Source organism: Diabrotica undecimpunctata, chromosome 1 (assembly GCF_040954645.1).
Source record: "Diabrotica undecimpunctata isolate CICGRU chromosome 1, icDiaUnde3, whole genome shotgun sequence".
Classification (NCBI taxonomy): Eukaryota; Metazoa; Arthropoda; class Insecta; order Coleoptera; family Chrysomelidae; genus Diabrotica; species Diabrotica undecimpunctata.
In genome coordinates this window covers 69,099,808-69,125,911 of record NC_092803.1, presented here as the reverse complement: position 1 = coordinate 69,125,911, position 26,104 = coordinate 69,099,808, and the positions used below count along the sequence as shown (strand labels likewise).

The window sequence follows — 26,104 nt, the reverse complement described above, 5'->3', positions numbered from 1 at the left end:
GACCAGAGGTACAAACAAGTCGAAGAAGCACCGATGGGTTCACCACTGTCACCCGTAATAGCCAACCTTTTTATGCAAGATATGGAATCAAATGCAATAGAAACAGCAGAGCATAAACCCAAACTGTGGCTTAGGTATGTTGACGACAGATTTATTATCTGGACGCATGGAAAAGAGAAACTTAATAAATTCCTACAACACATTAAAAATATCCATCCAAAAATATAGTTTACCATGGAACGGGAGAATAACCAACAACTTCCATTCCTAGATGTGTTAGTTATTAAGAAAGAAGATGGAAGCATAGGAGATACAGTATACCGAAAACCAACCCATACTGACAGGTACTTACACGCAGACTCACACCATCATCCTACACAATTAAATTCGTTAATAAAAACCTTAATAAAAAGATCTGAGAAACTGGCAGATGAGGACCATAAGAATGAATAAATGCACAAAGTCAAAACAGCTCTAAGAAAAAATGGTTTCTCCATGTTCACGATTGAAAAAGCACAGAAATCCCGAAACAACAGCAAATATCCAGAAAAAGAAGAAAAACCAGTCGGTAAAACTATCCTGCCCTATATAAAGGGTACGACACACAAAATCAGCAGAGTTCTAAGAAAAAACAAAATAGAAACTATTTTTAACACCGACAGAATAATCGCAACCATATTATCATCAGCAAAAACAAAAGTTGCATTGGAAAATGAAGGCGTATACAGGATCCCGTGTGACGACTGCGATAAATCGTACATCGGACAAACAAATCGAAGGATACAGGTTAGACGCGAAGAACATCGAAACGCCATCGAAAGAAAAGAGAAAACTTCATCCCTAGCACAACATGTCATAAACACAGGACACAAAATAGACTTAAATGGAACAACAATGCTAGCCAACATCGAAAATAAGGCCAAACATGTAATCAGGGAAGCCATAGAGATCGAAAAACATCCGAAAAATTTAAACACCAGAGATGATGCCCAAAGACTCTCAAATACGTGGAACACAATTCTGCAGAAAAACGTAGAAATTAAAATAGCGAAGAAGACCACGCCCACTCTGCGCACAGGACCAACCACAAGAAGCGCAACAAGATATTTAAACTCAGCGTGCAGCGACTGAGAAATCAGTTCGCCTGGAACATCAAGACGAAGCAGAACAAATCTGACTTGACAATGGCAAGTGTGACCTTGCCGAAACGTCGTCAAAACAATGGTTCTTCTAAAAACCAAAAATATTTAACGCGGAGTCAAACCCGGAAAACAATTGAAACCACATATAGCTACCGCGGAAATTTCAAATTTAATATAGAGGTTATTGGAATGGAGGCCAAGGGAAGACAAGAGAAGCGTCGGTCGACCACCTACAAGATGGACTGACGATTTAAGAAGACTCGATAAAAACTGGGTGAGAGCGGCGCAAGATAGACGGGGTTGGAAACATGAGGAAGAGGCCTATGTTCAGCAGTGGACTCTTGAGGCTGGATGATGATGATGATATATATAAATATATATATACATATATATATATATATATATATATATACATATATATATATATATATATATATATATATATATATATATATATATATGTATATATATATGTATATATATATATATATATATATATATATATATATATATATGTATATATATATATATATATATATATATATATATATATATATATATATATATATCATCATCATCATCCAGCCTCAAGAGTCCACTGCTGAACATAGACCTCTTCCTCATGTTTCCAACCCCGTCTATCTTGCGCCGCTCTCATCCAGTTTTTATCGAGTCTTCTTAAATCGTCAGTCCATCTTGTAGGTGGTCGATCGACGCTTCTCTTGTCTTCCCTTGGCCTCCATTCCAATAACCTCTTTGTCCATCGTCCATCTGTCATTCTGGCTATGTGTCCTGCCCATCTCCATTTTAGTCTGGCTATCTTCTCGATGATGTCAGTCACTCCGGTTCTTCTCCTGATGTCTTCGTTGGTTATTCTGTCTCGCAGAGTTATTCCTAACATGGACCGCTCCATTCTTCTCTCTATATATATTTATATATATATATATATATATATATATATATATATATATATATATATATATATATATATATATTTATTTATTTCCTGGGTTTGTCGGTCTGATGTAAATAAAACTATTTAAATTTTGCTTAAACGTTTCGGCAAATTTGCCATTTTCAAATTTTCAATAAGCTCTTTATTAAACTTTAAACATAACATTTCACAATTAAATTTCATGTTTACATTTTTTTAAAAAGTTTAATATGGATTAAGAATTGGTATCTGACATTGACAGATGACATCTGGTAGATATCTTAAAATAGGAGTGGTTCGGGGTCGTATCCTGAATATCTGCCATAGTGCATTAAAAAAAAACAACTCAATTTATTAAATTATGATACATATTGGAAAGATCTTTGATCTCAGTCTCATTATTGATGGAATTTGGATCTTTTTTTATATGAATCATCTCCAATATGCATCTTTTCAGTTTCAGTTTCTCCAAGACAACTAAAATATAATGTAATTAGTTTTATGACATTCTTTTCGTAAAAATACTAATTAAATATTTAGATTGTACTAGTTCGCTAGCCATATAACACTAGAAGCAATATAATACAAAATAATAAAATACAAAAATTCGGAAACACAATATAAAATAATTTGACATAATGTTCAACTTATTATTTGACATATTTATGTCAAATTGTGTTATATCGTGTTTTTGAAATTTTGTATTTTATATTTTTGTATTATTGTTACTCGTGTTAATATGGCTAGTGAACTATTACAATGTCAATATTTAGAACTATTACAATCTCAATATTTAGTAAGTATTTTTACGAATGGAATATGATAAAAGTAGTTATATTTTCTTTTTGTAGTCTTGAAAAAGAAACTAAACAGTTTCAAAAGCTCGACTTTGAATAAAAGAGTCAACATATATTATCGTCTTAATCACTAGGCCTTTTGACCGCAACCTCACAAATCTTTGGAAGTTTTACTATATATATATATATATATATATATATATATATATATATATATATATATATATATATATATATATATATATATATATATATATATATATATATATATATATATGTATATATATATATATATACTATATATTTATACATTATTAAGAGGGATATGGTTCCGTTCGAAATTGGGTTCTCAATCTGTTTCTTGTTCTCCAGAATTACAAGAACCTTCAAAGATTACTAAGGTCTGAATCTGCCTACTCCTTCAGTGTCGAGTGACAGACTATGCTAATTTGCTATGTGTAATGTGTATAATATATATATATATATATATATATATATATATATATATATATTGAAATGATATTTTATATAGGAGAAATAAAAATAGTGATTAAAAATAATTTATAAGTTATACACTAGATAATATTAGATATAAAAAGTATTTGGTTATTTTAATAAGTTATATACTATAAAATATATATTTATGTGAGGGCATTTTTAAGAAATTAGCATATAATAAGTGTAAAAAGTTTTTTTTAATAATTATAGTATTGTAAATATATTTAAGTGAGCCATGTGCATAGGCAACCAAAAATACCTACTCTGAATAAGTGACGGACATTTAAATAATAATTACGAATATAAAGTGGGGTTATTTGTTAATTTGAAATGTTTAGTTTACATATAGTTACGGATTTGAAGTAGTGTAATTTATTAATTTAGATTGTTTAAATTACATATAAGTTTATATTCTGATCTGAAAAGCCTAAATGTCAACAAAATTCTCGATAGAAAAGAAAAGAATTCTCTAGAACACGAGAGTTAACCCTGTTTGCGAGATAGACTATTCCAGAAAATTCATATATTTAGAAAATAGAAAAATTCGAATATGATTTCTTGCCAGATGATTCTGGAACATGGAAAAAGATATAAGTACTCAGTGATTTGGATTCAAAAAGGCGAGTCAAACAGTAAGCACATAGTATATAGTTAGTCAGTCAGTCAGTAAGCAGTCAGACAATTAGTTATTAAGAAGACAGACACACTTAGTTACAGTTAGTGAAGTCAGTTGTTCAGATAGTCAGTCAGAAGGTCCAGATGTTCAATATAGTAAGTTCAATGAAGATTAAGAAACAATATAAAGATAATATTATTGAAGATTAAAAATTATGTTATATATAAATGGTGATTGGATAATGGAAGAAAGTATTAATTGAAAATTAAATTTATATAATATATTTGGTGATTGGATATTGGTGTATTAAAAAGAAGAATAAATATAAATGCTATTAAGAAGAAAAATATTTTAAATTGGTGGAAGCTGATTATTAGAAAAAGTAATTTCACAAAAACAAGGTAACCGAAGCTGAGAACGAAGATATTGAGTGGTGATTAAAATCTATATAGTGAAGAATAGTTTCATTTAGGCATTCAGTGACAGCAAGGTACAAAATTTTGTTAATATAATTTAGTTAGTGTCATAACAATTTCAATTTTAAAGATAGTTTGTTTAAAATTTACATTGTCTATATAATTTAATTAGTTTATTTTAAATTTACATTAGCTATGTTAAATATATATGTGTGTTTCATAATAGATATAATAAAGATAATTTCAAAAAGTGCTTACAAACTAATTCTTTGAGAACCGCGATAAAAACCCTATATATATATATATATATATATATATATATATATATATATATATATATATATATATATAAATATTATTAAAAAACACTCATTGCTCATTAAAACATCATTCACAAATAATACAGCATCACAATATATATATATATATATATATATATATATATATATATATATATATATATATATATATATATAATATAATATACAATAATATATTTAGGTACCTTTGGATCTGTATATCCCCAACCCGCAGTAGTAACTGGTGTTCCATTTGGTACGTAAATGTCGTGTTTTGGTAGACGTATGGGTTGAATCTTAGAGGAAAATACAACTTTGTGTGCCAACTAAAATTAATAATTTTTTAATAATTTGTATAATGAAATAATATTTTTATCTTTATTAATGCATTATCTTTAGTACCGTAAAAATTTAACCAAAGTAGAAAAGAGCTTATCGTCGGTATACTGCGAAAACCAGGTAAATGTCGGAATACCGAAATCGAGAAAAAACGTTTTTAAAGTTTAGTTTTATATTGTGAATTAAGCAGTCAGCTTGTTTTTGATGTTAGGTATTCTAGTGAAAGATGCATATATCTGAAATGATATTCTATCATTAGTTTGAAAAAGTTGAGACACCTATCTGACTAATCCTAAATTTAAGTTGGAAATGCTATCACTTACCTGGTTTTACCTGTAAATCTAAATAAATCAATTACTCTTCAAATAACATATTTAACACAAATATAATAAACCAAGTATAATATTGTCCAGTTTTGTGATCGAGATATGAGGCTTTTACTAGGTAATAGCAATGTTTTAAGGTATTAGTCGATATTTAGGACATTTAACTGGTTTTCCCTGAAAGTTTTAGCAGATGTGTGTAGTTATAGTTATTATTTATATGAATGACAGGCAGTTTTATAGAAAAAATCAAATTTATTTCGAATATAATAATAACAATATTATTATTATGAGGCTTCCTCGTCCGATTCGTCACTGAAAGCAGGCTCTGGCAAGATGTCTGTTACATCATTTCCCATTTTCAAATTACGATACTACCCGTGATATTCCTCCGGTATCACTCCCTTATGACATAGCTGTACCAAATCTCTCTTTTTTGCTATGCTAATTGGCAAATGTGCATCATAAAGTCGCTTAAGTTCTTCAAGATTGCTTGAACTAGTTGATAACTTGGCGTGCTTTTTTCTTGTTGACTGCCGTGCAGTTTTAGTAAGGAAATAATTGAAGCTTGTTGATATGTCATAATTAAAGTAGATCCTGTTTGTCTCTTCTTACACCAATCTCATTCTTTTTATCTTCAACCACATTATTTTTTCGCCGTTTTGATTTTTTGTCCGGTTTTTAATTAAAGTGTGTGATAAGTTTTTTAAATTATAAAAGTCGTAGTATTTAAATTCTTTACATTTGTATGGTTCTATACATACTTTTTTATCATCAACCTTGATATTTTTATTTCCTCTTGCATTTTGAAAAACGGACAAGTAATCTGGTATCCCATAGATAGATCTGTGTTTTTTAGCGGTTTCGTTACTACTCTGCATAGAGTCAACTTCCATATAGGAATGTCCAGACTCTAAAAATTTGCGTTCAATAATATTTAAACGGATTCTGTCCTCTGCAGGTATCAGAAAATAAACTTATTTCACATACATATTCTGGAACACATTTTGATAAGTAGTGGAGTATAATGCTTTCTATTTCAGAACTTCCTTGTCTACCGTTAATTTCTGACCAGTCAAAACAGTAAGCTGCATTTGGTAATGCGGCTTCATATACACACAAATTGTAGACACATAATTTTCGAGAATAATATAGTTTTCCAGTCAATCCACTTGGAATTTGTAGTACGGCCTGTAGATCGAAAGTAACTGAAACAAAATCCAGTTGTTCATTAGATATTTTCTTATCATTTTGTTTTTTAAGATTACATACTTCTTTTCTTTTCTGATGTTCTCTGTAACTGTCTTCTAAATCCGATTTGTCAGTTGGATTAGCCCTATCATATTTATTACAAACTAAACATTGATCTTTTTTAGCAACAAAAAAGCTTACATTGTAGTCGTTAGAAAATATTCTTCGAAATGTAATTTCGCTAACACCTTCCAGTTTCTTCTGCTCATAGTCATTTATAAAAAGTTGGTACATTTTTCTTATACTTAAATATTTGTCCAAATATCTACACTTTGAACTTTGGCGAATATAATGTGGGCCCATGGTTGGAAAAGATTCAATATGAGCCTTCACGATTTTTCGGGTTTTACTGCTTGTTTTATTTGGCGGTGTATGCTTGCCTCTTTTATCAGTATCTGCATAACAGCCTTGAATATCAGTTTTTCTTACAACATCTTGTATTAACGACGCTGATATACAAAGTGTCTTACAAAGAAATTTCTCACATACCTGTATGTCTTGACCATTCAAAGAAAAATAACACTTTTTGGAAAATGCACGTGGTTTTTTAAACTTCAACGAAATGCAACGACTCTCTTTGGTGGCTCCGTTTTAATACGTGCAATAAGAAAAAGTTTCTGGCCTATATATTCTAACTTTCAATAATCACGACATAGTCTTTGTCTGTAATCTTCGCTGAAATAACTGGCACATTTGTAAAAGCACTCTGAACAATTAACTGGTTTTGGCATTGCTGGTCTATGATCTTTTTTTTATCTTATAAGGCAAACCCTCAGCACGCCTCCTTTTTGCGACATTTATTACCCAATCTTTGGGGTTAGCTTTTCTCCAACGTTTTAGTGGACGTACGTCTTTCCATACTTTGTCAAGAAGTAGATTTAATATCCAACTAGCTATTTCAGTTGACACTAAATTGTTCGTGGGTGCACCTATTTCAGTATCTTTTTTCTCATCATTTAGGCTATCAAAGTGTGTAAATCATATAGACTTCCTAGAGAGAGCGATCCCTCTTCACTTGACTGATATGTGGGGTCTACATCTGAAAAGTCACTATCAAAAATGGATTCCATCATTGAGACTATATTGTTCTCAGAATCATCAAGAATTGAACTGCTGTCTTCAGTTATTCTATCTGTGTATGTGTTATAAAGATCATTTATGGGTTTAGCTTAGTAACCATTTCTAAATTTTAACTCAGCCCGTTTTCAGGTAGAATGAAGTAAGTGTACTTAAAGGTTTTTACTAGTCGATATGAAAGAGAAATTTTAATAAATCATACACGTAAAATGTATTAAAGACACTTATCACCTTTTTACTGAATATGGTTTGCAGTAGTAGAAATATATTGTTGTCCGGCATAATAATATATGTGGGCTTACTTTGTTTTACATGCAACAGAACTAATTTTATGGAAGTAAGTAGCGATATATTGTTTTATTTGAAAATGAAAAGTTGATTAGGTGTAACTTATTTGTTTATTACACAAATTATCTGCTGAATGGTAAGTCGTATCATTTATTGGGTTTTACCTGTATGTAGAGCGGAAAAAGCTGAGAAGTTTGGTATACTTAACTCAATATTTTTAAATTTGTCATTTACCTGGTTTTCGTAGTATACCGACGTTATCATAAGTAAGAAAAAAAGGAATATTTATTACAGATTGAAAGACCGATAGATTAATCTACATAAAATTGTATTATATCCAATATTTATATTATCCAACAGTTCTACTTTATATCTGCGTAAAGAGGGTGTACTGGCATTAATATCCTACGCAGAGGCTGGTGTTTAATAAACACTGAAAATTCCTAACTGTATTCCTAACATCAGCCTACGACACTGCCTGAAAATACGAAGTAATTTACAAGCTCCTAAGAGTGATTTCTTGTCAGATAATGGTACGCTCATTACAAATTAGCTAAGTAAGAGAAATCTACAAGTACCTCTCAACAAAAAGATAAGCAAACAAAACTCATTACTAATGGGCTCCCACAGGGTCTATTACTGGCTCTACTATTTAATCTTTATATATAAGATCACCCAGTAAAAAAATTTTGCTATCCGGATGACATAGCGCTAGCCACATGAGACAAGCTTCTCTCCAATACCAATCTACCATCAATCTACAACGACCTTGGAATACTATACAATTATTTTAAGAAGTAAACACTTAAGCCGAATCCCAAGAAAGCATCGGCGACTTTCGATTTTCGTTATGAATAACCTTAGGCATAACACTTGATCGTACCCTCTTGTATCGAAAATACTACAAAATAGTGCTAACAAAATAAAAACTCGTAATAATAACTTAGCGGTACTACCTTTTTTTTTTTCTTCTTTACAGAGGGGCTCTGAAATCTTCAAAAGACATCTCAATCCAGGACGCCGCCTGACTGTTGTAAAATGTTGTCAAATGACGATGAAAAAGAAGAAAACAATGGAAGTGAAAAAATGGACTAAATAAGAGGAGTGTGTGAAACATCCAAACTTGATCACATCTCAAATGAAGAAATATGAAGAAGAAGAGGAAGAATTTACAATACCGTAGATAAAATAAAATCCCAACAACTTTTATCTTACAGGCATATAATGGGTATTATTGAAGACGAACGATGGCCAAAACAGGTCTTAAACTATGTATGTTTAATGAAATACAAGAAGAAAAGAAAAGACCAGCACTAGACTGGAGAGAAGGAATCAGAGAGATCAAGGATGAGCACAAAGAGTATGAAGAAAATTCGGAAAAAAAAAATAAAAAATAGATAATACAACGTCAAAAATGGTGAAGGCCAAGATAAGTTATTTTGTATAATTTTTAGGACTACCCACCTTAACAATCGCTATATCGTTATCAAAATCCCTTTGGGGGTGGAAGTTCTCGTGCTCTTTATACTTTTTAATTTCAATGAAAGTTTTGGCATGTCTCCAATTAGAAACACCAACTAAGACATACCTTAAAAAAATATAAACACATTTAAAATAAAATAGAAAAAAATTGTCTTAATATAAAAAAAATATTTAAAAATATATTAAAAATGTATGTATCTTGGCTAGACTAACTATATTTTTCCGTACACTAGAATTTCTATTTATGTTTTTTTTAATTTGTTTATACACAAAATGTTTATACACATAAACAAAAATATCGAATATTTTGAAAATTACCATTTTTTTTGTGGTCACTATTATCTATCTATATAAAAGACTATAATGACGAGTCACACCGTTTGTTCACTAAGGTAACTACGCCACCTATGAAAGAAATCTGAACTACCAACATTTGGCATATATGACAACAATCATATTTTGTTATTGAAACGATACGATTGATTTATTGCTAATTCATTCTACAAATTGATGATTTAAATATTGTTAATCAGAAATTTTACTACTTATTTATTTCGAAAATTGCTAAACAACAAATATTATCATTTAAGGTAATTTTTTCGAAAATTTCTAAAAATATAGGTTACTGTAATTGTAAGGTAAGATCAATGCCGTATAATATATATTTATTATATATTATTGGGTAAGATAAACATACACTTACTATGAAAATAAAATGACGTTTAACAAATGTCAACGTTTTACCAAAATAAAATAAAATAAAAACTAAGTAAGATTAAATAAAAATAAATAAAGGTAAATAATTCGTCGGGTAGCAAATATGTTGACACAGAAAAAACACAGATTGCGGAATTGCTAAGAGGGCATTACATCATATTTCCTTTGTTAGAGGTCCGAGTGGAATGGGTAATGCATTAAATGAAAGGAAAAGGTATATAGAATAAATTAAAATAGAAAAAATTGACAAGGTGGCTACCAAAAGGGCACTTCCCAGGTTCTTCATTATTAGTGAACGTATAGTTACATACCAGGTGCCTATGAATTTACTGAAAGATCCAAATAAACCTTCGACAGCCGCTGCCTCCTTTTGGCCAAGAACCGTATCCTGGCAGACTTAAATCAAGAAAACATTTCCTTGGCGCCCTGCTAGACAAACTACCACTCTGTTATTCACTAACAGAAATTCCACAAAGTGGGGTTTCAAGCAACTGGTCGATGTAGCGCATGCTAAACCGTTTAAAAACCAGTGTAGCACCGACCAAGTCAAACCTCAATAAATATCTGCTGAACTGGAATGACGACATGTGTGACTTCAGAGCAATACAAAACAAGGAACATCTACTAGCCTACCTAAATTACCCGCATAGATGCAATCTCGATTACGCATAGACAGGCAACCATGTATTATTGGAGACAGCCCAACACTGGGTTCAGAAACTATATTTTTTTTGACAGGAAAAAGTAAAGTAAGTTTGACAACAATTTTGGTTTTTTAACTGGATTATCTAAAATGATTTTATAAATATCATCCTTAACTATTGTTTATAATCTTTTTCTTACGGTGCTTAGCCGTTCCGGATGTTGGCGATCAGCATGGCTACCCGCAGCTATTCGGTAGAATCCTATTGTAGACTTATTGAACCACGCTCTAAGGTTTTAAATCCAAAACATTTTTCTTCTTCTAAATATTTGCTTCTTATTCCAAATATCTTGCTCTGAAAAATGAGTTGCAAAGACCCACATTTCTGTTCATTTCTAAATTGCTTATAATATCTATACTTTTAGATAGTTCACTATTTTTTTACTGACTAAAGTTTGTTCTTTCTAATAAAATTCAGGAGTAGGTTCATTGATGGTATTTTTGCCATGGTCGACTTTTGTAGTTATTTGTAGTTGATTTAACATTTCGTAACTATCTGACGTTAAATTTCCTTCGATAAAAAATGGCCCAATTAACTTTGGTTTAAAGTTATTTGGAAAAACTTTGGTTTTTTAAATTCATCACCCTGTACATTCAGTCATTATTGGAATCTCATATTTAATACGAGTTCAACCATATGTAACACTTATGATTTTATGTAGTCTGGAATGTCCCAAATACATAAAACAGTGTAAAATATGTAGATTTTAATAAATTTATTTATCAATGACTTGATATTTAACAATTTCACAGAAGAAATAAAAACTAGAATTGGAAAGGCTTGAGCTGCTTTTGTTAATATTAAGGACATTCTGGGAAGTCATGACATTAACTTAAACCTGAAAATAAGATTGGTTAGATGCTACATCTTCTCGATTCTGCTGTACGGAGTAGAGACTTGGACTTTAAACAAGAGCAGTACCGATAAACTAGAGGCCTTCGAAATGTGGATATACAGAAGAATTTTGAAAATACCTTGGACAGACAAAATAACAGTGTAGTTCTTCGAAGAATGAACAAAGAACGGGAGTTGTTGATCACCATCAAGAGAAGAAAGTTGGAATATCTTGGTCATGTGATGAGAGGGAAAAAGTACCGATTGCTTCAGTTAATTATCCAAGGAAAGATTGGTGGGGAGACGATGTATATCTTGGCTGCGCAATTTAAGAGACTGGTTCCAGTGCACATCTAACCAATTATATAGAGCAACAGCTTCAAAGATACGAATAGCAATGATGATTGCCAAACTCCGTAGCGGAGAGGGCACTTGAAGAAGAAGAAGAATAAATTTAAATATTTAAATGTAGAATGCTGTGATTTTGACATTTTTTCACCATTTACATTATTAACTAAAACTGATAGTAGTTGTGTTTCGAAAAGTTCTGCAAAATAAATTGCTTCTCTAAAATGGATCTTAACGAAAAAGAACGAATTACTATTCTAATGATAAGAGGGTACGGTGTTCCAGAAATGAACATATCATTTTAAAATATAAATTAAAAATATAGTTCTTTACACTTTTCTTAGTGTAGAATAAGTAAAATAGTCACAGCCGACTTGTTGGCACCACCACAGCCTCTTAAATAGTTTTCACACCTAAATACAAGAGGGGTAATCTACACTTCTACCAGAGAACAACCGAACACATGTGTGTGTTCGATTATTCTATGCTTTTACGCACCAAGTATTATTTTAGTTAGTTCTCACTCACACGCCCTTGAGGCAACACTCTCAATTCATATATAAAATATTTCTCTACGCCGAAATCGGGCATTTTTTCTCATAAATACGGTTTTCTATTTTACGTGTGATAAAGAAAGAATTATTTGATACTGTATAGTCAGCTACGTCATTTTGAACCTCTTTAAACTAAAAATAGTTAATTATAAGTCGATAAACTTAAAGTGCTTTTATTTCTCTGGAGCAATATTTGCTCACCTTAACAATCCTTATCCTTCAACGGTCACTGAAGAACCAAACCTATGGAGATGCATCCATTCACAAGTCCTTTGAAGTAAGGCTTGGAATCAAAAGATTTCCAACTCTCGAATATAGGGAGCCAGTAACAAGGCCCCCTCATTTCGTGGTCCTATCGAGCACAGATTATTTGATGAAACAGGACTGAAGAAAGAAAAGGATTACACACGCCGGAGAGCAACAGGAAGAAAGAATAATGGTTTCTCGTCCCTAGAAGAAAGATTGCACAAGTTGACCTTCGTTCAAGATTAGACACGTGTGTTTTGTGAAAAGTGCGTTATGTGCTGGTAAGCGACAGCGGTAATTAAATTGGATACTTGAAAAACATTTGGTGAGGTTAAAACTCTTTCTATATTTTCTATAGTTACTGCATGCACGTAATTTATATTGATAGACATTTGTCTCGACTTTTATTTGTTTATTAATATTTATATTAACTAATGGCTTTGATTTGACAACAGATCTTTCTTCTCAATATCGCTAAAGATAGCTGACAATTGTTTATTATACAGATTGTCTCACAGCCCGCTCTCACGAATAATATTTGTTTATAACTCTAGTAAAAATACTCTATTAAAATTAAAATCGCGTCTTAGTTAAAAAAGACATTTACACTAAACAAAATCATTCACTCTTATTTCTCGCTCAGCATATATTTGCAAATAAATTCACTTTAAATAAAAAATGGAAGCTTTAAAGAAAAAGCGCAAATCACTTAAAGCATCAATTACACGTATCTCAGAATGGTTTATAGCCAATAAAGACACAGAAAACGAAATACTTGATTTTGAAAATAGGAAAGAAAAACTTTTTAATTTTTTCACACAATACGAACAAATTCAATTAGAAATCGAACAGACTGATGACAGCGACCAACAATCAGCTGATCGAGCAAATGTTGAAGAAAAATACTTCAACACACTCAAAGGTTTGCAAAGAAAAATAATAGAATTAAATTTAACAGAAAATAAAGTACCTAGCTCAAATAATAATGCTGTTTCCAGTGCGAGGCTGCCTGAAATTAGCATGAAAACCTTTACCGGCAATTTCTCAGAATTCAATGAATTTTTTCAACTATTTGAAACTCTGATCACAAACAATTCAAGTTTAAATAATGTACAAAAGTTTATATATTTAAAATCCTTCCTCAAAGGAGAACCTTTAAACTTAATTAGCAGCATCGAAGTAGTAGATGCAAATTTTGCTATCGCTATAAAAACCCTAAAAGAAAGATATGATGACAAATCACGAGTGATTAGTACTCTTATAAAAAAGCTGTTAAAGTCTCAATCTCTAGTTAAATGCACTCCTCAGGTACTAAGAGATTTTCTTGTACACACGAAGCAAACGCTTCAAGCTCTTAGTAATCTCGAAGTTCCAATTGAACATTGGGACCTCCTTTTAATAGAAATATTTTTAGAAAAAATAGATTTTGCTTCTCACAAGGCTTTTGAATATGAAGTAGGTTCTAAGAACGTTCCAACACTCAAACAATTTTTTGAATTTCTAGAAAAAAGATGTGATGTTTTAGAGAAACTTAATTACACTGAAACTCAGTCAAAGTTTAATAATAAAGTCACTCAAAAAACTGCTCATATTTCCACTATAAATAATAATAAATCTAGCTATGAAAATTGCATATTTTGTAAACAAACTGGTCATAAAATATATCAGTGTAACTTATTTAAAGACACAAATTCTCGAGAAAGGTTTAATTTTGTAAAGCAAGCACAGCTTTGCAGAAACTGTTTTGGCACTAAGCATTTTACTGATAAATGCATCTCTAAATACACATGTAAAATTTGCAATAAAAAGCACAATACACTTCTGCATGAAGAAAATATTTTTTCTCACACTCATGAAAATAATTTATTCTCTCCCACTCGAAGCAATCAAAGTGATTCAAATTCACATGATGGTAATCAAAGTCACGCCAATAGGCAACAATCACGCTTTAATGCACCACAAACCTCTCAATCCTCCGCAAGTATACAGGGTGATTCACAAACTCGCCATAGTGCACCACATATCTCTCAAAGTCATTTTCATGCTCCTCCAAGGAGTAATAATGCCCAAGTTACTCAAAGAATTAATTCTCCACATTCATATAATGAATCACCAAACACTTCTACTCACTTAAGCACTCAGACAAATGAATATTGTCTACTCTCAGACACACAAAGTCAAAATTCATCTTGCATCTCTTCTCTCTCCACTTTCAATCCAAAAAACGAAGTTTTGCTAGCCACAGCGCTGGTAACAATTTACTCTAAAAGTGGACAACCTGTACACGCAAGATGTCTTCTCGATAATGGATCTCAATCGAGCTTTGCAACAAAAGATTTAGTAAATAAACTAAATTACTCTACCACTAATAAAAGATTACAAATTTCCACAATCTCTCAAAATTGTTCCATCTCAAATGAAATGGTAAACATTGAATTTTTCCCATATAAAAACAATGATATGAAATTTGAAGTATCATGTGCAGTTTTGGATAATATTACGTGTAAAATACCTCAGGTACCTCTAGATCGTAGCAAAATAAAAATACCAGATGGCATAAAGCTCAGTGATCCCTCTTACTCCTCCCCAGGGAGAATCGATCTCTTATTAGGTGCAGAAATTTACTGTGATCTATTAAAGGATGGTTTAATTCATATTGGAGCAGGTCTTCCAGTGCTTCAAAACACTCATTTAGGATATGTCATGTTCGGTAACTTATCTCCACAAGTTTCATCTAAGAAAAAGATGCACTCTCACTCAAACTGTAACTATTCACACTCGAATCATATTTCTTTATTTGTTCAATCTCACACTGAAGAAGAAAATATAAATAATCTTCTCCAAAGGTTTTGGGACTTTGAAGAAGTTCCCGAAATAAAGCATTTAAGTCCTGATGATGAAAAGGCTGAGAAAATATTTAAAGCCACAACACAAATCCTACCGAATGGACAGTTCCAAGTAGATTTACCCCTATGCACGCCTAATGAAAATAATAAATTGGGCGACTCTTTCCAAATGGCGCGAAGGCGATTTCTAAATTTGGAGAACAAATTCTCAAAAAATGATTCTCTTTACAAACAATATAAATCCTTTATAGATGAGTATGTTGAATTAGGACATGCAAAATATGTTCCGTTGTCTCTGCAGAATGTACACTCAGAAAACAAATATTTCTTGCCTCACCACAGTGTAGAAAAAGACACTTCTATCACAACTCGTTTGCGCGTAGTTTTTGACGCATCCATGAAAACCACTTCTGGTTTTAGCCTTAATGATATTATGTTAAAGGGTTATACCACACAACCAGAACTATTTGACACTTTAGTCAACTTTAGACTCTTCAAGTATGTATTCACATCTGATATAAAAAAGATGTTTAGACAAATCAGAATAAAGTCAATAAACCCCAACCAAACTTTCTTATTAAATATTTTGTGGCGCAACTCTCCCTCGGAGCCGTTAAAATGTATACAATTGGAAACGGTTACCTATGGAACGAAACCAGCTACCTTCCTTAGCACACGATGTTTAATTGAACTCGCAAACATGCACAAGGAAGAATATCCTCTCGCTCATGATATGCTCATTAATTTTTGCTATATTGATGACATACTATATGGTACAAATAGCATTGAAACACTCACACTTGCGCATGAGCAAATCACTGCACTGCTACAAAAGGCAGGCATATCTCTTCACAAATGGTGTTCAAATTCACCACAATTTTTAGAAAATATTTCACAATTTTCAACTGACTCTACGTATGTTATATCTTCAGAAAATCATTCCAATAAAATATTAGGTCTTTGTTGGGACTCTAAATTAGATAGTTTCTCTATTTCAGTGCCAGAAATCGAAATAAAAGATTCCTACACTAAGAGACAAGTGCTCTCGATAATCGCAAGTTTTTTCGACCCCAAGGGATTAATTAATCCTGTAATAGTAACTGCAAAAATAATAATGCAAAAAATTTGGCTTTCAAAAATTCAGTGGAATGAAAGTTTAGACTCTACACTCTTAAATGAATGGTTAAATTTTCTCAAACATATTTCAGCACTAAAACATTTAAAAATTCACAGACCTTTTTTTATTGAAAATTATGTATGTAGTATACAAATACACGCATTTTCCGACGCTAGTGAAAAGGCATACGCCAGCTGCATATATATTAGAGTTACTTATAGCTCAAGAAATGTCTCTTCCACACTCATCACCTCTAAAAGTAGGGTAGCTCCAATAAAAACATTAACTTTACCTAAGTTAGAACTTATGGGTGCTGTTTTATGCAGCAAACTCACTAAAAGAATAGTTGAAATTCTAAATAATAAATTAACTCAAATAGACTCAATAAACTGCTGGACGGACTCAGAAATCGTACTTGCTTGGTTAGGCTCACATAGCTCGAGATGGTCACAGTTTGTTGCAAATAGAGTTTCTGAAATACAAGGAAACCCACAATTTAAGTGGCGATATATAAAGTCAAAACAAAACCCCGCAGATATTGCGTCAAGAGGCATGTCTGCTCCTGAACTTCTAAACTCAAAATTTTGGTTTCAAGGTCCCTCATTTCTACTTAATTATGACTTAGATTTAACTTCTTATGATTCAAAACCAAATGTAAGTAAAATACCCGAGGAAAAGAAAATAGTTCATCTAGCACAAGAAAGTCCAATAAGTTTCATTGAAAATTTATCTCTCAAATTTTCAAACTTCTCAAAACTACAACGCAGTATCACACTTATTCTCAGGTACATTCACAATTTCAAGTTTCCAAATGAAAAATATGTTGGACCCTTCTCTGTTTCAGAATTAAAAAATGCTGAAAATTTAATAATAAAACTTTTGCAAAAGGCACACTTTTTTCGAGAATTTTCTTGTCTTAAAAATAAGGAGATAATTTCAAATAAAACAATTTTAAAACTCAACCCATTCATAGATAATCAGCAAATGATTCGTGTAGGTGGTCGTCTAAGGTACTCAGACGTCCCATATGAACAGAAGTACCCATTACTTCTACCCTCTCATAATCACATAGTAAAATTATTGCTGCATAGAGAACATATAAGATTATGTCATGCAGGCCCTCAAAATACTCTTTCCAATTTTCGTTTAAGATATTGGTGTCTAAATGGTCTCAAAGAAACTAAAAGGATAATTAATAAATGTCACGATTGTTTTAAATTTAAAGCAAAGACAGCCACACAGTTAATGGCTGATTTACCACGGGAACGTTCATGTTTCTCCCCTCCATTTACCAATGTCGGTCTAGACTTTGGTGGTCCATTTCTTATAAAAAGCTCCAATTTAAGAAAGGCTCCAAAAATAAAATCCTACATAGCGTTGTTTGTATGTATGGTTACTCGTGCAGTGCACATCGAATTAGTCACAGGTCTGTCTACCGAAAGTTTCTTACTTGCTTTAAAAAGATTCATCAGTAGGAGAGGCTGTCCACAAATTATCTACTCAGATAACGCCACTAATTTTCTAGGAGCTAGAAATCAGTTGAGGGAAGTTGCACTATTTCTTAAACAAAAGGAAACCTCTGAGTCCATATTCAATTTTCTCTCCTCTTCTGAAATCCAATGGAAATTTATTGTAGCCCATTCTCCGCATCATGGTGGAATTTGGGAGGCAGCCATAAAAAGTGCCAAATATCACATTTTAAGGCTTTTAGGCAATACCACTTTAACTTTTGAAGCCTTTAGCACAGTTCTCGCACAAATAGAAGCAGTACTAAACTCACGCCCTCTTTGTGCTATGTCAAATGATCCAAATGACTTTAACACATTGTCTCCAGGACATTTCCTAATAGGAAAACCAATTACGTCATTTCCTGAAGAGATAGTGACGGAAATACCTGACAATAAATTAACAATTTGGCAAAACTACATGAAGATTCAGCAATCATTTGCCAAACGCTGGAAAATTGATTACCTTAATCAACTTCAGAATCGCCCCAAGTGGTTAACACCACAGAAGAATCTTGAAGTTAACGACTTAGTTCTATTAAAGGAAGATAAAGTTCCACCCCTACACTGGCCATTGGCAAGAATTGTTGAATTGTTTACTGGTAAGGACGATAAGGTCCGTAGTGTTAAAATAAAGACTAGAGATGGATATTTTAACAGACCCATTACAAAACTCTGTCCTCTTCCTGTGGACAAAGTAGAAAATTAAAATTTTAAATTTTGTCACATTTATATGTATTACTCTAGTTTAGGAATAGTTATTTCTTAAATTACATTTAAGTTAAGTTTGCTTACTTTCTCAAATCACTCTTTCTTTAGTTTTGAAGTAAATACTTCAACGCGGGCAGTCTATGTTCCAGAAATGAACATATCATTTTAAAATATAAATTAAAAATATAGTTCTTTACACTTTTCTTAGTGTAGAATAAGTAAAATAGTCACAGCCGACTTGTTGGCACCACCACAGCCTCTTAAATAGTTTTCACACCTAAATACAAGAGGGGTAATCTACACTTCTACCAGAGAACAACCGAACACATGTGTGTGTTCGATTATTCTATGCTTTTACGCACCAAGTATTATTTTAGTTAGTTCTCACTCACACGCCCTTGAGGCAACACTCTCAATTCATATATAAAATATTTCTCTACGCCGAAATCGGGCATTTTTTCTCATAAATACGGTTTTCTATTTTACGTGTGATAAAGAAAGAATTATTTGATACTGTATAGTCAGCTACGTCATTTTGAACCTCTTTAAACTAAAAATAGTTAATTATAAGTCGATAAACTTAAAGTGCTTTTATTTCTCTGGAGCAATATTTGCTCACCTTAACAATCCTTATCCTTCAACGGTCACTGAAGAACCAAACCTATGGAGATGCATCCATTCACAAGTCCTTTGAAGTAAGGCTTGGAATCAAAAGATTTCCAACTCTCGAATATAGGGAGCCAGTAACAAGGCCCCCTCATACGGTGACAGAAAAAGATCTTATTGTGAAGTAGCAAACTTATTTAATAATACTTTTCCAAACCAAACCGTTCTCCTATTTATAAGGCGACGGTACAGCGATTTGAGGAATCTGGAGAACTAAAAGAGAGATACCGATCAGGTAGACCAAAAAGTGTTATGAATGACAACAAAACTTTAGACATAATGCAAACTTTTTTGAAAATCCACATACATCCTTACGCAAAGCTGCACAAGTACATGATGTAGGTGGTTCTTCAGTCTTACGTGTGTTACGTAAGAATAAATTTAAACCATAAAAAATTAACTTATTGCAAGAATTAAGTGAAGATAACTTCGATCGTATATTAGAGTTTACTGAAGTAATGATGGATAAAATTGAAAATAATTTTTATAGAATATGTTTTTCTGATGAAGCAACCTTTACATTGTGTGGAAGTGTAAATCGACACGATTTAAGGTACTGGAGTAATGTAAATCTACACTGGATGCGCGAAAACCATACTCAAAGACCACAAAAATTAATGTATGGTCAGGTATAGTAGGTACTTACTTAATTGAGCCATTTTTTATCGAAGGAAATTTAACGTCAGGTAGTTACAAAATGTTACTTAAAAATGAAATTGAAACGCTAATTTCACTATTTGGGAGAGTGAGTCATCGTTTGAAGGCGTAGAAGTGGGGAAAGACGTATGAAAATCCAGTGGCGTACACTCACTTTTATTTCAACGTTAATTATATTATATTGTTTAAATATTATTGTTCAAAATAGGCCACAATATATTTATCTGCAGGTTTTTACTGAAGTTTCCATCTCTATATCCAAAGACTGTTTTCAAAGATATAAATTATAGTTATATTTATTTTATTTGTTTATTATTATATATTTATATATTCTTATATTATTTTCTTTTTTTTTCTTAACTTTAAAAACGGTCTCTGTAATAGAGATCGAAACGTCAGTAAAATAAACATGTAAATAGATGTATTGTGGCTTATTTCCAACATTCTCCCTAAAAATACGGAATGCCACAAGCAAAAAGCCACAGAAAAATAAATATTACTATCATTTGTATATTTGAAAACGATCTCTTTATATAGAGATCGAAACGTCAGTAAATTAAACATTTCAATTAAATATATTGTTACTTATTCCCAACATTATTTCTAAATATACAGAACGGCAAGCAAAAAGCCATAGAAAAATAAATATTACTATCACTTGTATATTTGAAAACGATGTCTTTATATAGAGATCGAAAAATCAGTAAATTAAACCTATAAATAAATATTTTGTGGCTTATTCCATACAGTCTCCTAAAAATACAGAATGCCACAAACAAAAAGCTATAAAAAACAAGTAATTTTGCAGAAAGCTTACTGATGCCACCAGGCTGTCGCGGAAGTTACGCTAAAACGTCTTTTGACGTGACCCGTCCTTAAAGAGTTACACAATGAAATTTTTTTAAAACAAATTTTAAGACAGTTTCCACACCACCCGAGAGGTATGTCTTGTGGGGCGTCACTTTTTTTTAAATGGGTGTTCGCCAAGAGCCATATTGTCCTATTAAATAAAATAAACAAAACACTTAAACAGTATAAAACAAAACAAAATAAAATCCTATAAAACAAAATAAAATTCTATAAAAACAAAATAAAAATAATTTTGGATGTAACAAAACATCGTACTATTCTATTTAAACACAAACGCTATACACACTTACTATGTTCTTCTCGTTTTTTTTTTTATTTTTGGTTTTTTTATGCTGATGTTCCTACTAAACTATTAGAAAATATTATTCGCTGTCTAAATCTGAAGATCGCTATCGCTGTTATTATCTTCACTTGGTGTAATTATAATTGGCTATAGTAAAACTTTGACATGAGTGTCAAGTTCCCACATACGATATTCTTCTTTAATTATGTGGCCTATACATTTAGCCCATTTCTCTGGAGTTACATGGAGGATTGCTTGAATCAAAAGTTCCTTAACTTCGTTTAATTTGAGAGTTTTGTTATTGCGTGCTACCTTTCCTTTCACTTGCGCCCAGATAAGTTCAATGGGATTAAGTTCGCAATGATAAGGTGGTAGACGTAGAACTTTGACACCATAATCTTTTGCAGTTACATCCACAACATATTTAAGATATTCACTTTTCCTTAACCGTGCAATGTCAAGTAGTTGAATTTTGAGCATTGATTATTCGTATGCAATCCCCTTTTTCTGTAAACCATTCTTGAATTCTCCCTTTCCGCCATGCCGTCGTCGGTAATTGTTCTAGTCTGCGGCTATGATATGGCGCATTGTCCATAACAACCACAGACCCAGATTCCAATTTTGGTAAGATTCTCTTAAACCAGCGCTCAAATACTTCGGAAGTCATTTCTTTATGATAATCACCTGTTTTTTTCGACTTAAATTGAAGCAAACCATCATCAAGGAACCCTGTATCACTTCCTATATGGGTAATGATTAAACGCCGTCCCTTTCCTGATGGAGCTTTTAATCCTGTAGACCAGCCTTCTATAAATGCTTCGCGTTTACTTTTGACATTTAAATCTTGCCAAACTTTTCCAACTGTATGACCTTCGTTAATCCAGGTTTCATCCAAATAATATATTTTGCGTCCAGTGCTGCGAATTGTTCGTATTTCTTCTAAATATATATCGAAATATCGAAAGTTCATTTCGCGCATGGTTCTGATTAAGACCCTACGAGATATCTTGGGTAAAAAGTCATCGTTTTCGAGCTCTTGAGAAATTTTTTTCAGTGTTGGAATTTCACTCCGAAAATAAAATGAATGAATTTTTCGACGTATAATATTGCTTATACTATGCTATAACAATGCTTTTCCTACTTCTAGTTTTACCTTTTTCTTGCTTTTTATTTTCCGATGTATTTTTAAGTACACGATAAATACAGCTAACGGATACTTTTGTTAAACTGCTACAAATGTCGACCGCTTGGCTAACATTTAATGCCATTTTTCTGCCGACAATTCCTTCATAAACGTTTCGTATCATTACCTTCTCTTCAGACGTTAACATTTTCCGTCTCACTTGCGGCTTTTCATTTTTGGAATCAACATCAGAATTTTGCTGTCTTCTCTTAGAACAACTCGGTTTTTCGTCCATTGTATTTCAATAATCTGCGTATATACTATATGTACTTATATAGTATATACACAGATATATAATATAATATACATTTCAACAATTCTGGAAAGGGTAAAACTTTGTTGCCAAACTATTCACATTTAAGAGAGGCGTATTTGAACACCTAATTGCTTCAAAATATTTATTAAGGACCACTGAAGCAATAAAACAATTAAAATGTATTTTTCCTTCGATTTATTTACACAATAGACTTAAGGGCTGGTTCAAACATTGACAATTATCGCAATTCTGATAGTTACATAAAGAGTTATACAAATATTAGCTTTACAGTGAGTGCGGGGAGGCAGTAACAGATATACATGAAATGATAAAATTGAGAGAGACCAACTATATACGTTTTAACACAAAACACTGAAAACACCGGCTCACGATAGCGCATACGCGGCTTACGTACTTTTCGGGATCACACACACCCGGCCTTCCCTTGCCGAGAGGCAAATTGGCACTGTCTGTCCTAGTCCTAAGTTATATAAAGCGGGGAAGAGAGGGTTTATGATGTAGGGAATCAGTCGCACACACGTTAACACGATAGCTGACGACCCGAGCGCACAATTTGATAAAACAACTATACGACTACAATATTATACAGGTTGTTTTTACAACAAATTCTGTATAAGAATATAACTAAAAATTTACTATAAAACGACAAACTATAACACTCTTATTATCAATAACACGTTTTATCAATACTAAAATACAGTATTGACAACAATAAGTTTACAAACTTATCACATAAAATATACTCACAAAATGCACTACCCATAGAAACGCCAATAAATTTCTTCGGCGAAAAAATAATAAAAACTAGTTTTACGGCATGTCTGGGTCCGAATTGTAAAACGGAATTTCCTCGCTAATTCCAACATTGCCAAACGATTGAAAAATAATGTTTTAAAATATCGATTTTTATTTTATAAATTTAAATATGTAACGAAACGGAACATATAAATAAAATTTATTTCATTACAATTTTGTGCTTAATTTTTACTATTGAAAAAATCATGTTTTTTGTATTTTTATGACAGTAATAATCGCTGCGTGGAAGAATACAGGTTTTGTATGATTGTATGACCATAATTACTACTTGTGAACAAGAATTGGCTACACTGTACGACAACTTCTGGTCAAGTCTACTATAGAGAAGCACAAATAAATATACTACTTTATATATTCTGTAATTTCTTATAAGGAAACGCAAATTGCAATCGAGAAAACAGGCAGTTTTCGAGGGCCGCTGTGTACATTTAAATTTGAGGATATTCGGCGTTTAAACTATGAAATCACTCTTCTAAATTGAGGGTTTTTACTATACACTGAGAAACTTGTTTGGGGCCAATTTTAATCAGATATGGTTTCAGCAAGATGGAGCTCCAGCTCATTTTGGTGTAAATGTTCGGCGTTATTTAGATGAGATATTTCCCGGACGATGGATTGGCAGACGAGGTAGAATTGAATGGTCTTCACGTTTACCTGATTTTAATCCTAAAGATTATTTTTATTGGGGATACATAAAAACAAATTGAGTTTAAAAATCTAAATCAGTAAGTCTTGCAAAGCTATGGCAACGAATTATCGATGAATCTCGAATAATTTCTAGACAATCATGGAGAAATGTTGTAGACGCATTTTACCACCGATTAGGGTACAGTCAACTCACAAAGGGAGCATATTTTGAACACTTGATAAAGTAACCGTTATGTTAATCTATTAATTCTTACGTTTTAATGTAGTTGAAAACAATTAGGCGTTGCCAGACTTCCGTTTTATGTATTTAAGACCTTCTAGACTACATATATAAGTGTAACATTGGGTTTAACTCGTATTAAATAGGAGATTCCAATAATAACTAAATATATAGGGTGATGAATTTAAAAACCAAAGTTACTAATATTATAAAAGAAACGACAAATCTGGCAACATTGCAAATATCAAATATGGAATCTTCGTATCCGAAAATAGGATTACCTTAAATTTTGTACAATTATGATTAGCAATTTACGAGATAATTAACCGTTTCCAGACTTTTGGGCTATTGAGTGTTCTTAAATATTGACTTTAAACCTGCCGTGAACAATTTTGGTGAAATATTGTCTCCTTATCATACTCCTTGACCTAAGCTGAATTTTTCTGTTTTTATGTAGTTGTTCTTATAAATGTTTCTGATAAGTAACGTATACCGGTTATCTATTCGGCTTTGGTTTCTTGCTTCCAGTATACCATTCCTTCCGTTGATAATTGATTTTATTGTTCCGTTGATACCTAAATGAATTTGCAGTAAAGGGAAATATTATATGCTGAATTTAAGATTTATATTACTCATCCTTAGTCTTAAAAAACTTACTTTAACTCAAAAAGCTTTTGAAACATAAAGCAATGGGCAGCGGTTACAACTGTGTCATCATTTATAAGAGATCCACCACATGCATGCTGTTTATTAGTATACAAAAGAGAAACTATCCATGGGTGGTCCTCTATTTTTGCCTTTCTTCCTCCAACTATTCGCAGATCGTTATCTAGAATTGTACACAATTTAAGAGTTAGTAAAATCGAGTTTCAAATATTAGACAGGTTAAATATAGTTTATCGTACGAATAATAAATTTCAATATTTATATTTTACTCAATAAATATTCCTAATAATATATTTACCTGCCCAAATACTATTGGTTTTGATCAATAAAACACAAACCATCAGTGCAATATTGTATTTCAGACTATTCATAGTAAATGGTGCGTATTTCTAAAAGTGATCCAAAACAGAAGTGGATACAACAAATTTTCTTAGTAACTTATATAGCACCCACATATCTTTAGTGATTATAACGTATTCATGCAAGGCATGATTTCGTGACTATCTCTGAAATAAAATAAACATACATAATGACTACAATACAATATACATACCACACCTCATACGCTTTCCATTTATAACCTACTCATGCGGAGCATGATTTCGTGACAGTATTTTTTGTAAAAGATGTCAAGAAAACAGTTAAAATAAAAATAAAATAAGAATAGACTTACTAAGCGCATTTTATATTTGTCTGTTTGATATCGTTTTCCTAGCATAATTCCTACATTTTCACTTTCACTTAGATGTAAGGACATCTTTGGCTGTTAATAAC

The 26,104-nt window shown here is 32.0% G+C and overlaps 1 protein-coding gene across 1 annotated transcript in view; it reads right to left on the bottom strand.

Moving 5' to 3' along the window:
- The window catches only part of LOC140450547 (trypsin-7-like), a 39,000-nt gene extending 13,246 nt beyond the window's left edge, over positions 1–25,754 (bottom strand). The window contains exons 1-4 of the mRNA XM_072544204.1: positions 25,629–25,754; positions 25,322–25,493; positions 9,445–9,568; positions 4,909–5,028 (exon numbers count right to left, since the gene is read on the bottom strand). Coding sequence (XP_072400305.1) covers positions 4,909–5,028; positions 9,445–9,568; positions 25,322–25,493; positions 25,629–25,701 — 489 coding nt within the window. The 5' untranslated portion in view covers positions 25,702–25,754. The remainder of the gene's footprint in view (positions 1–4,908; positions 5,029–9,444; positions 9,569–25,321; positions 25,494–25,628) is intronic.
- Positions 25,755–26,104: the final 350 nt, after the last annotated feature.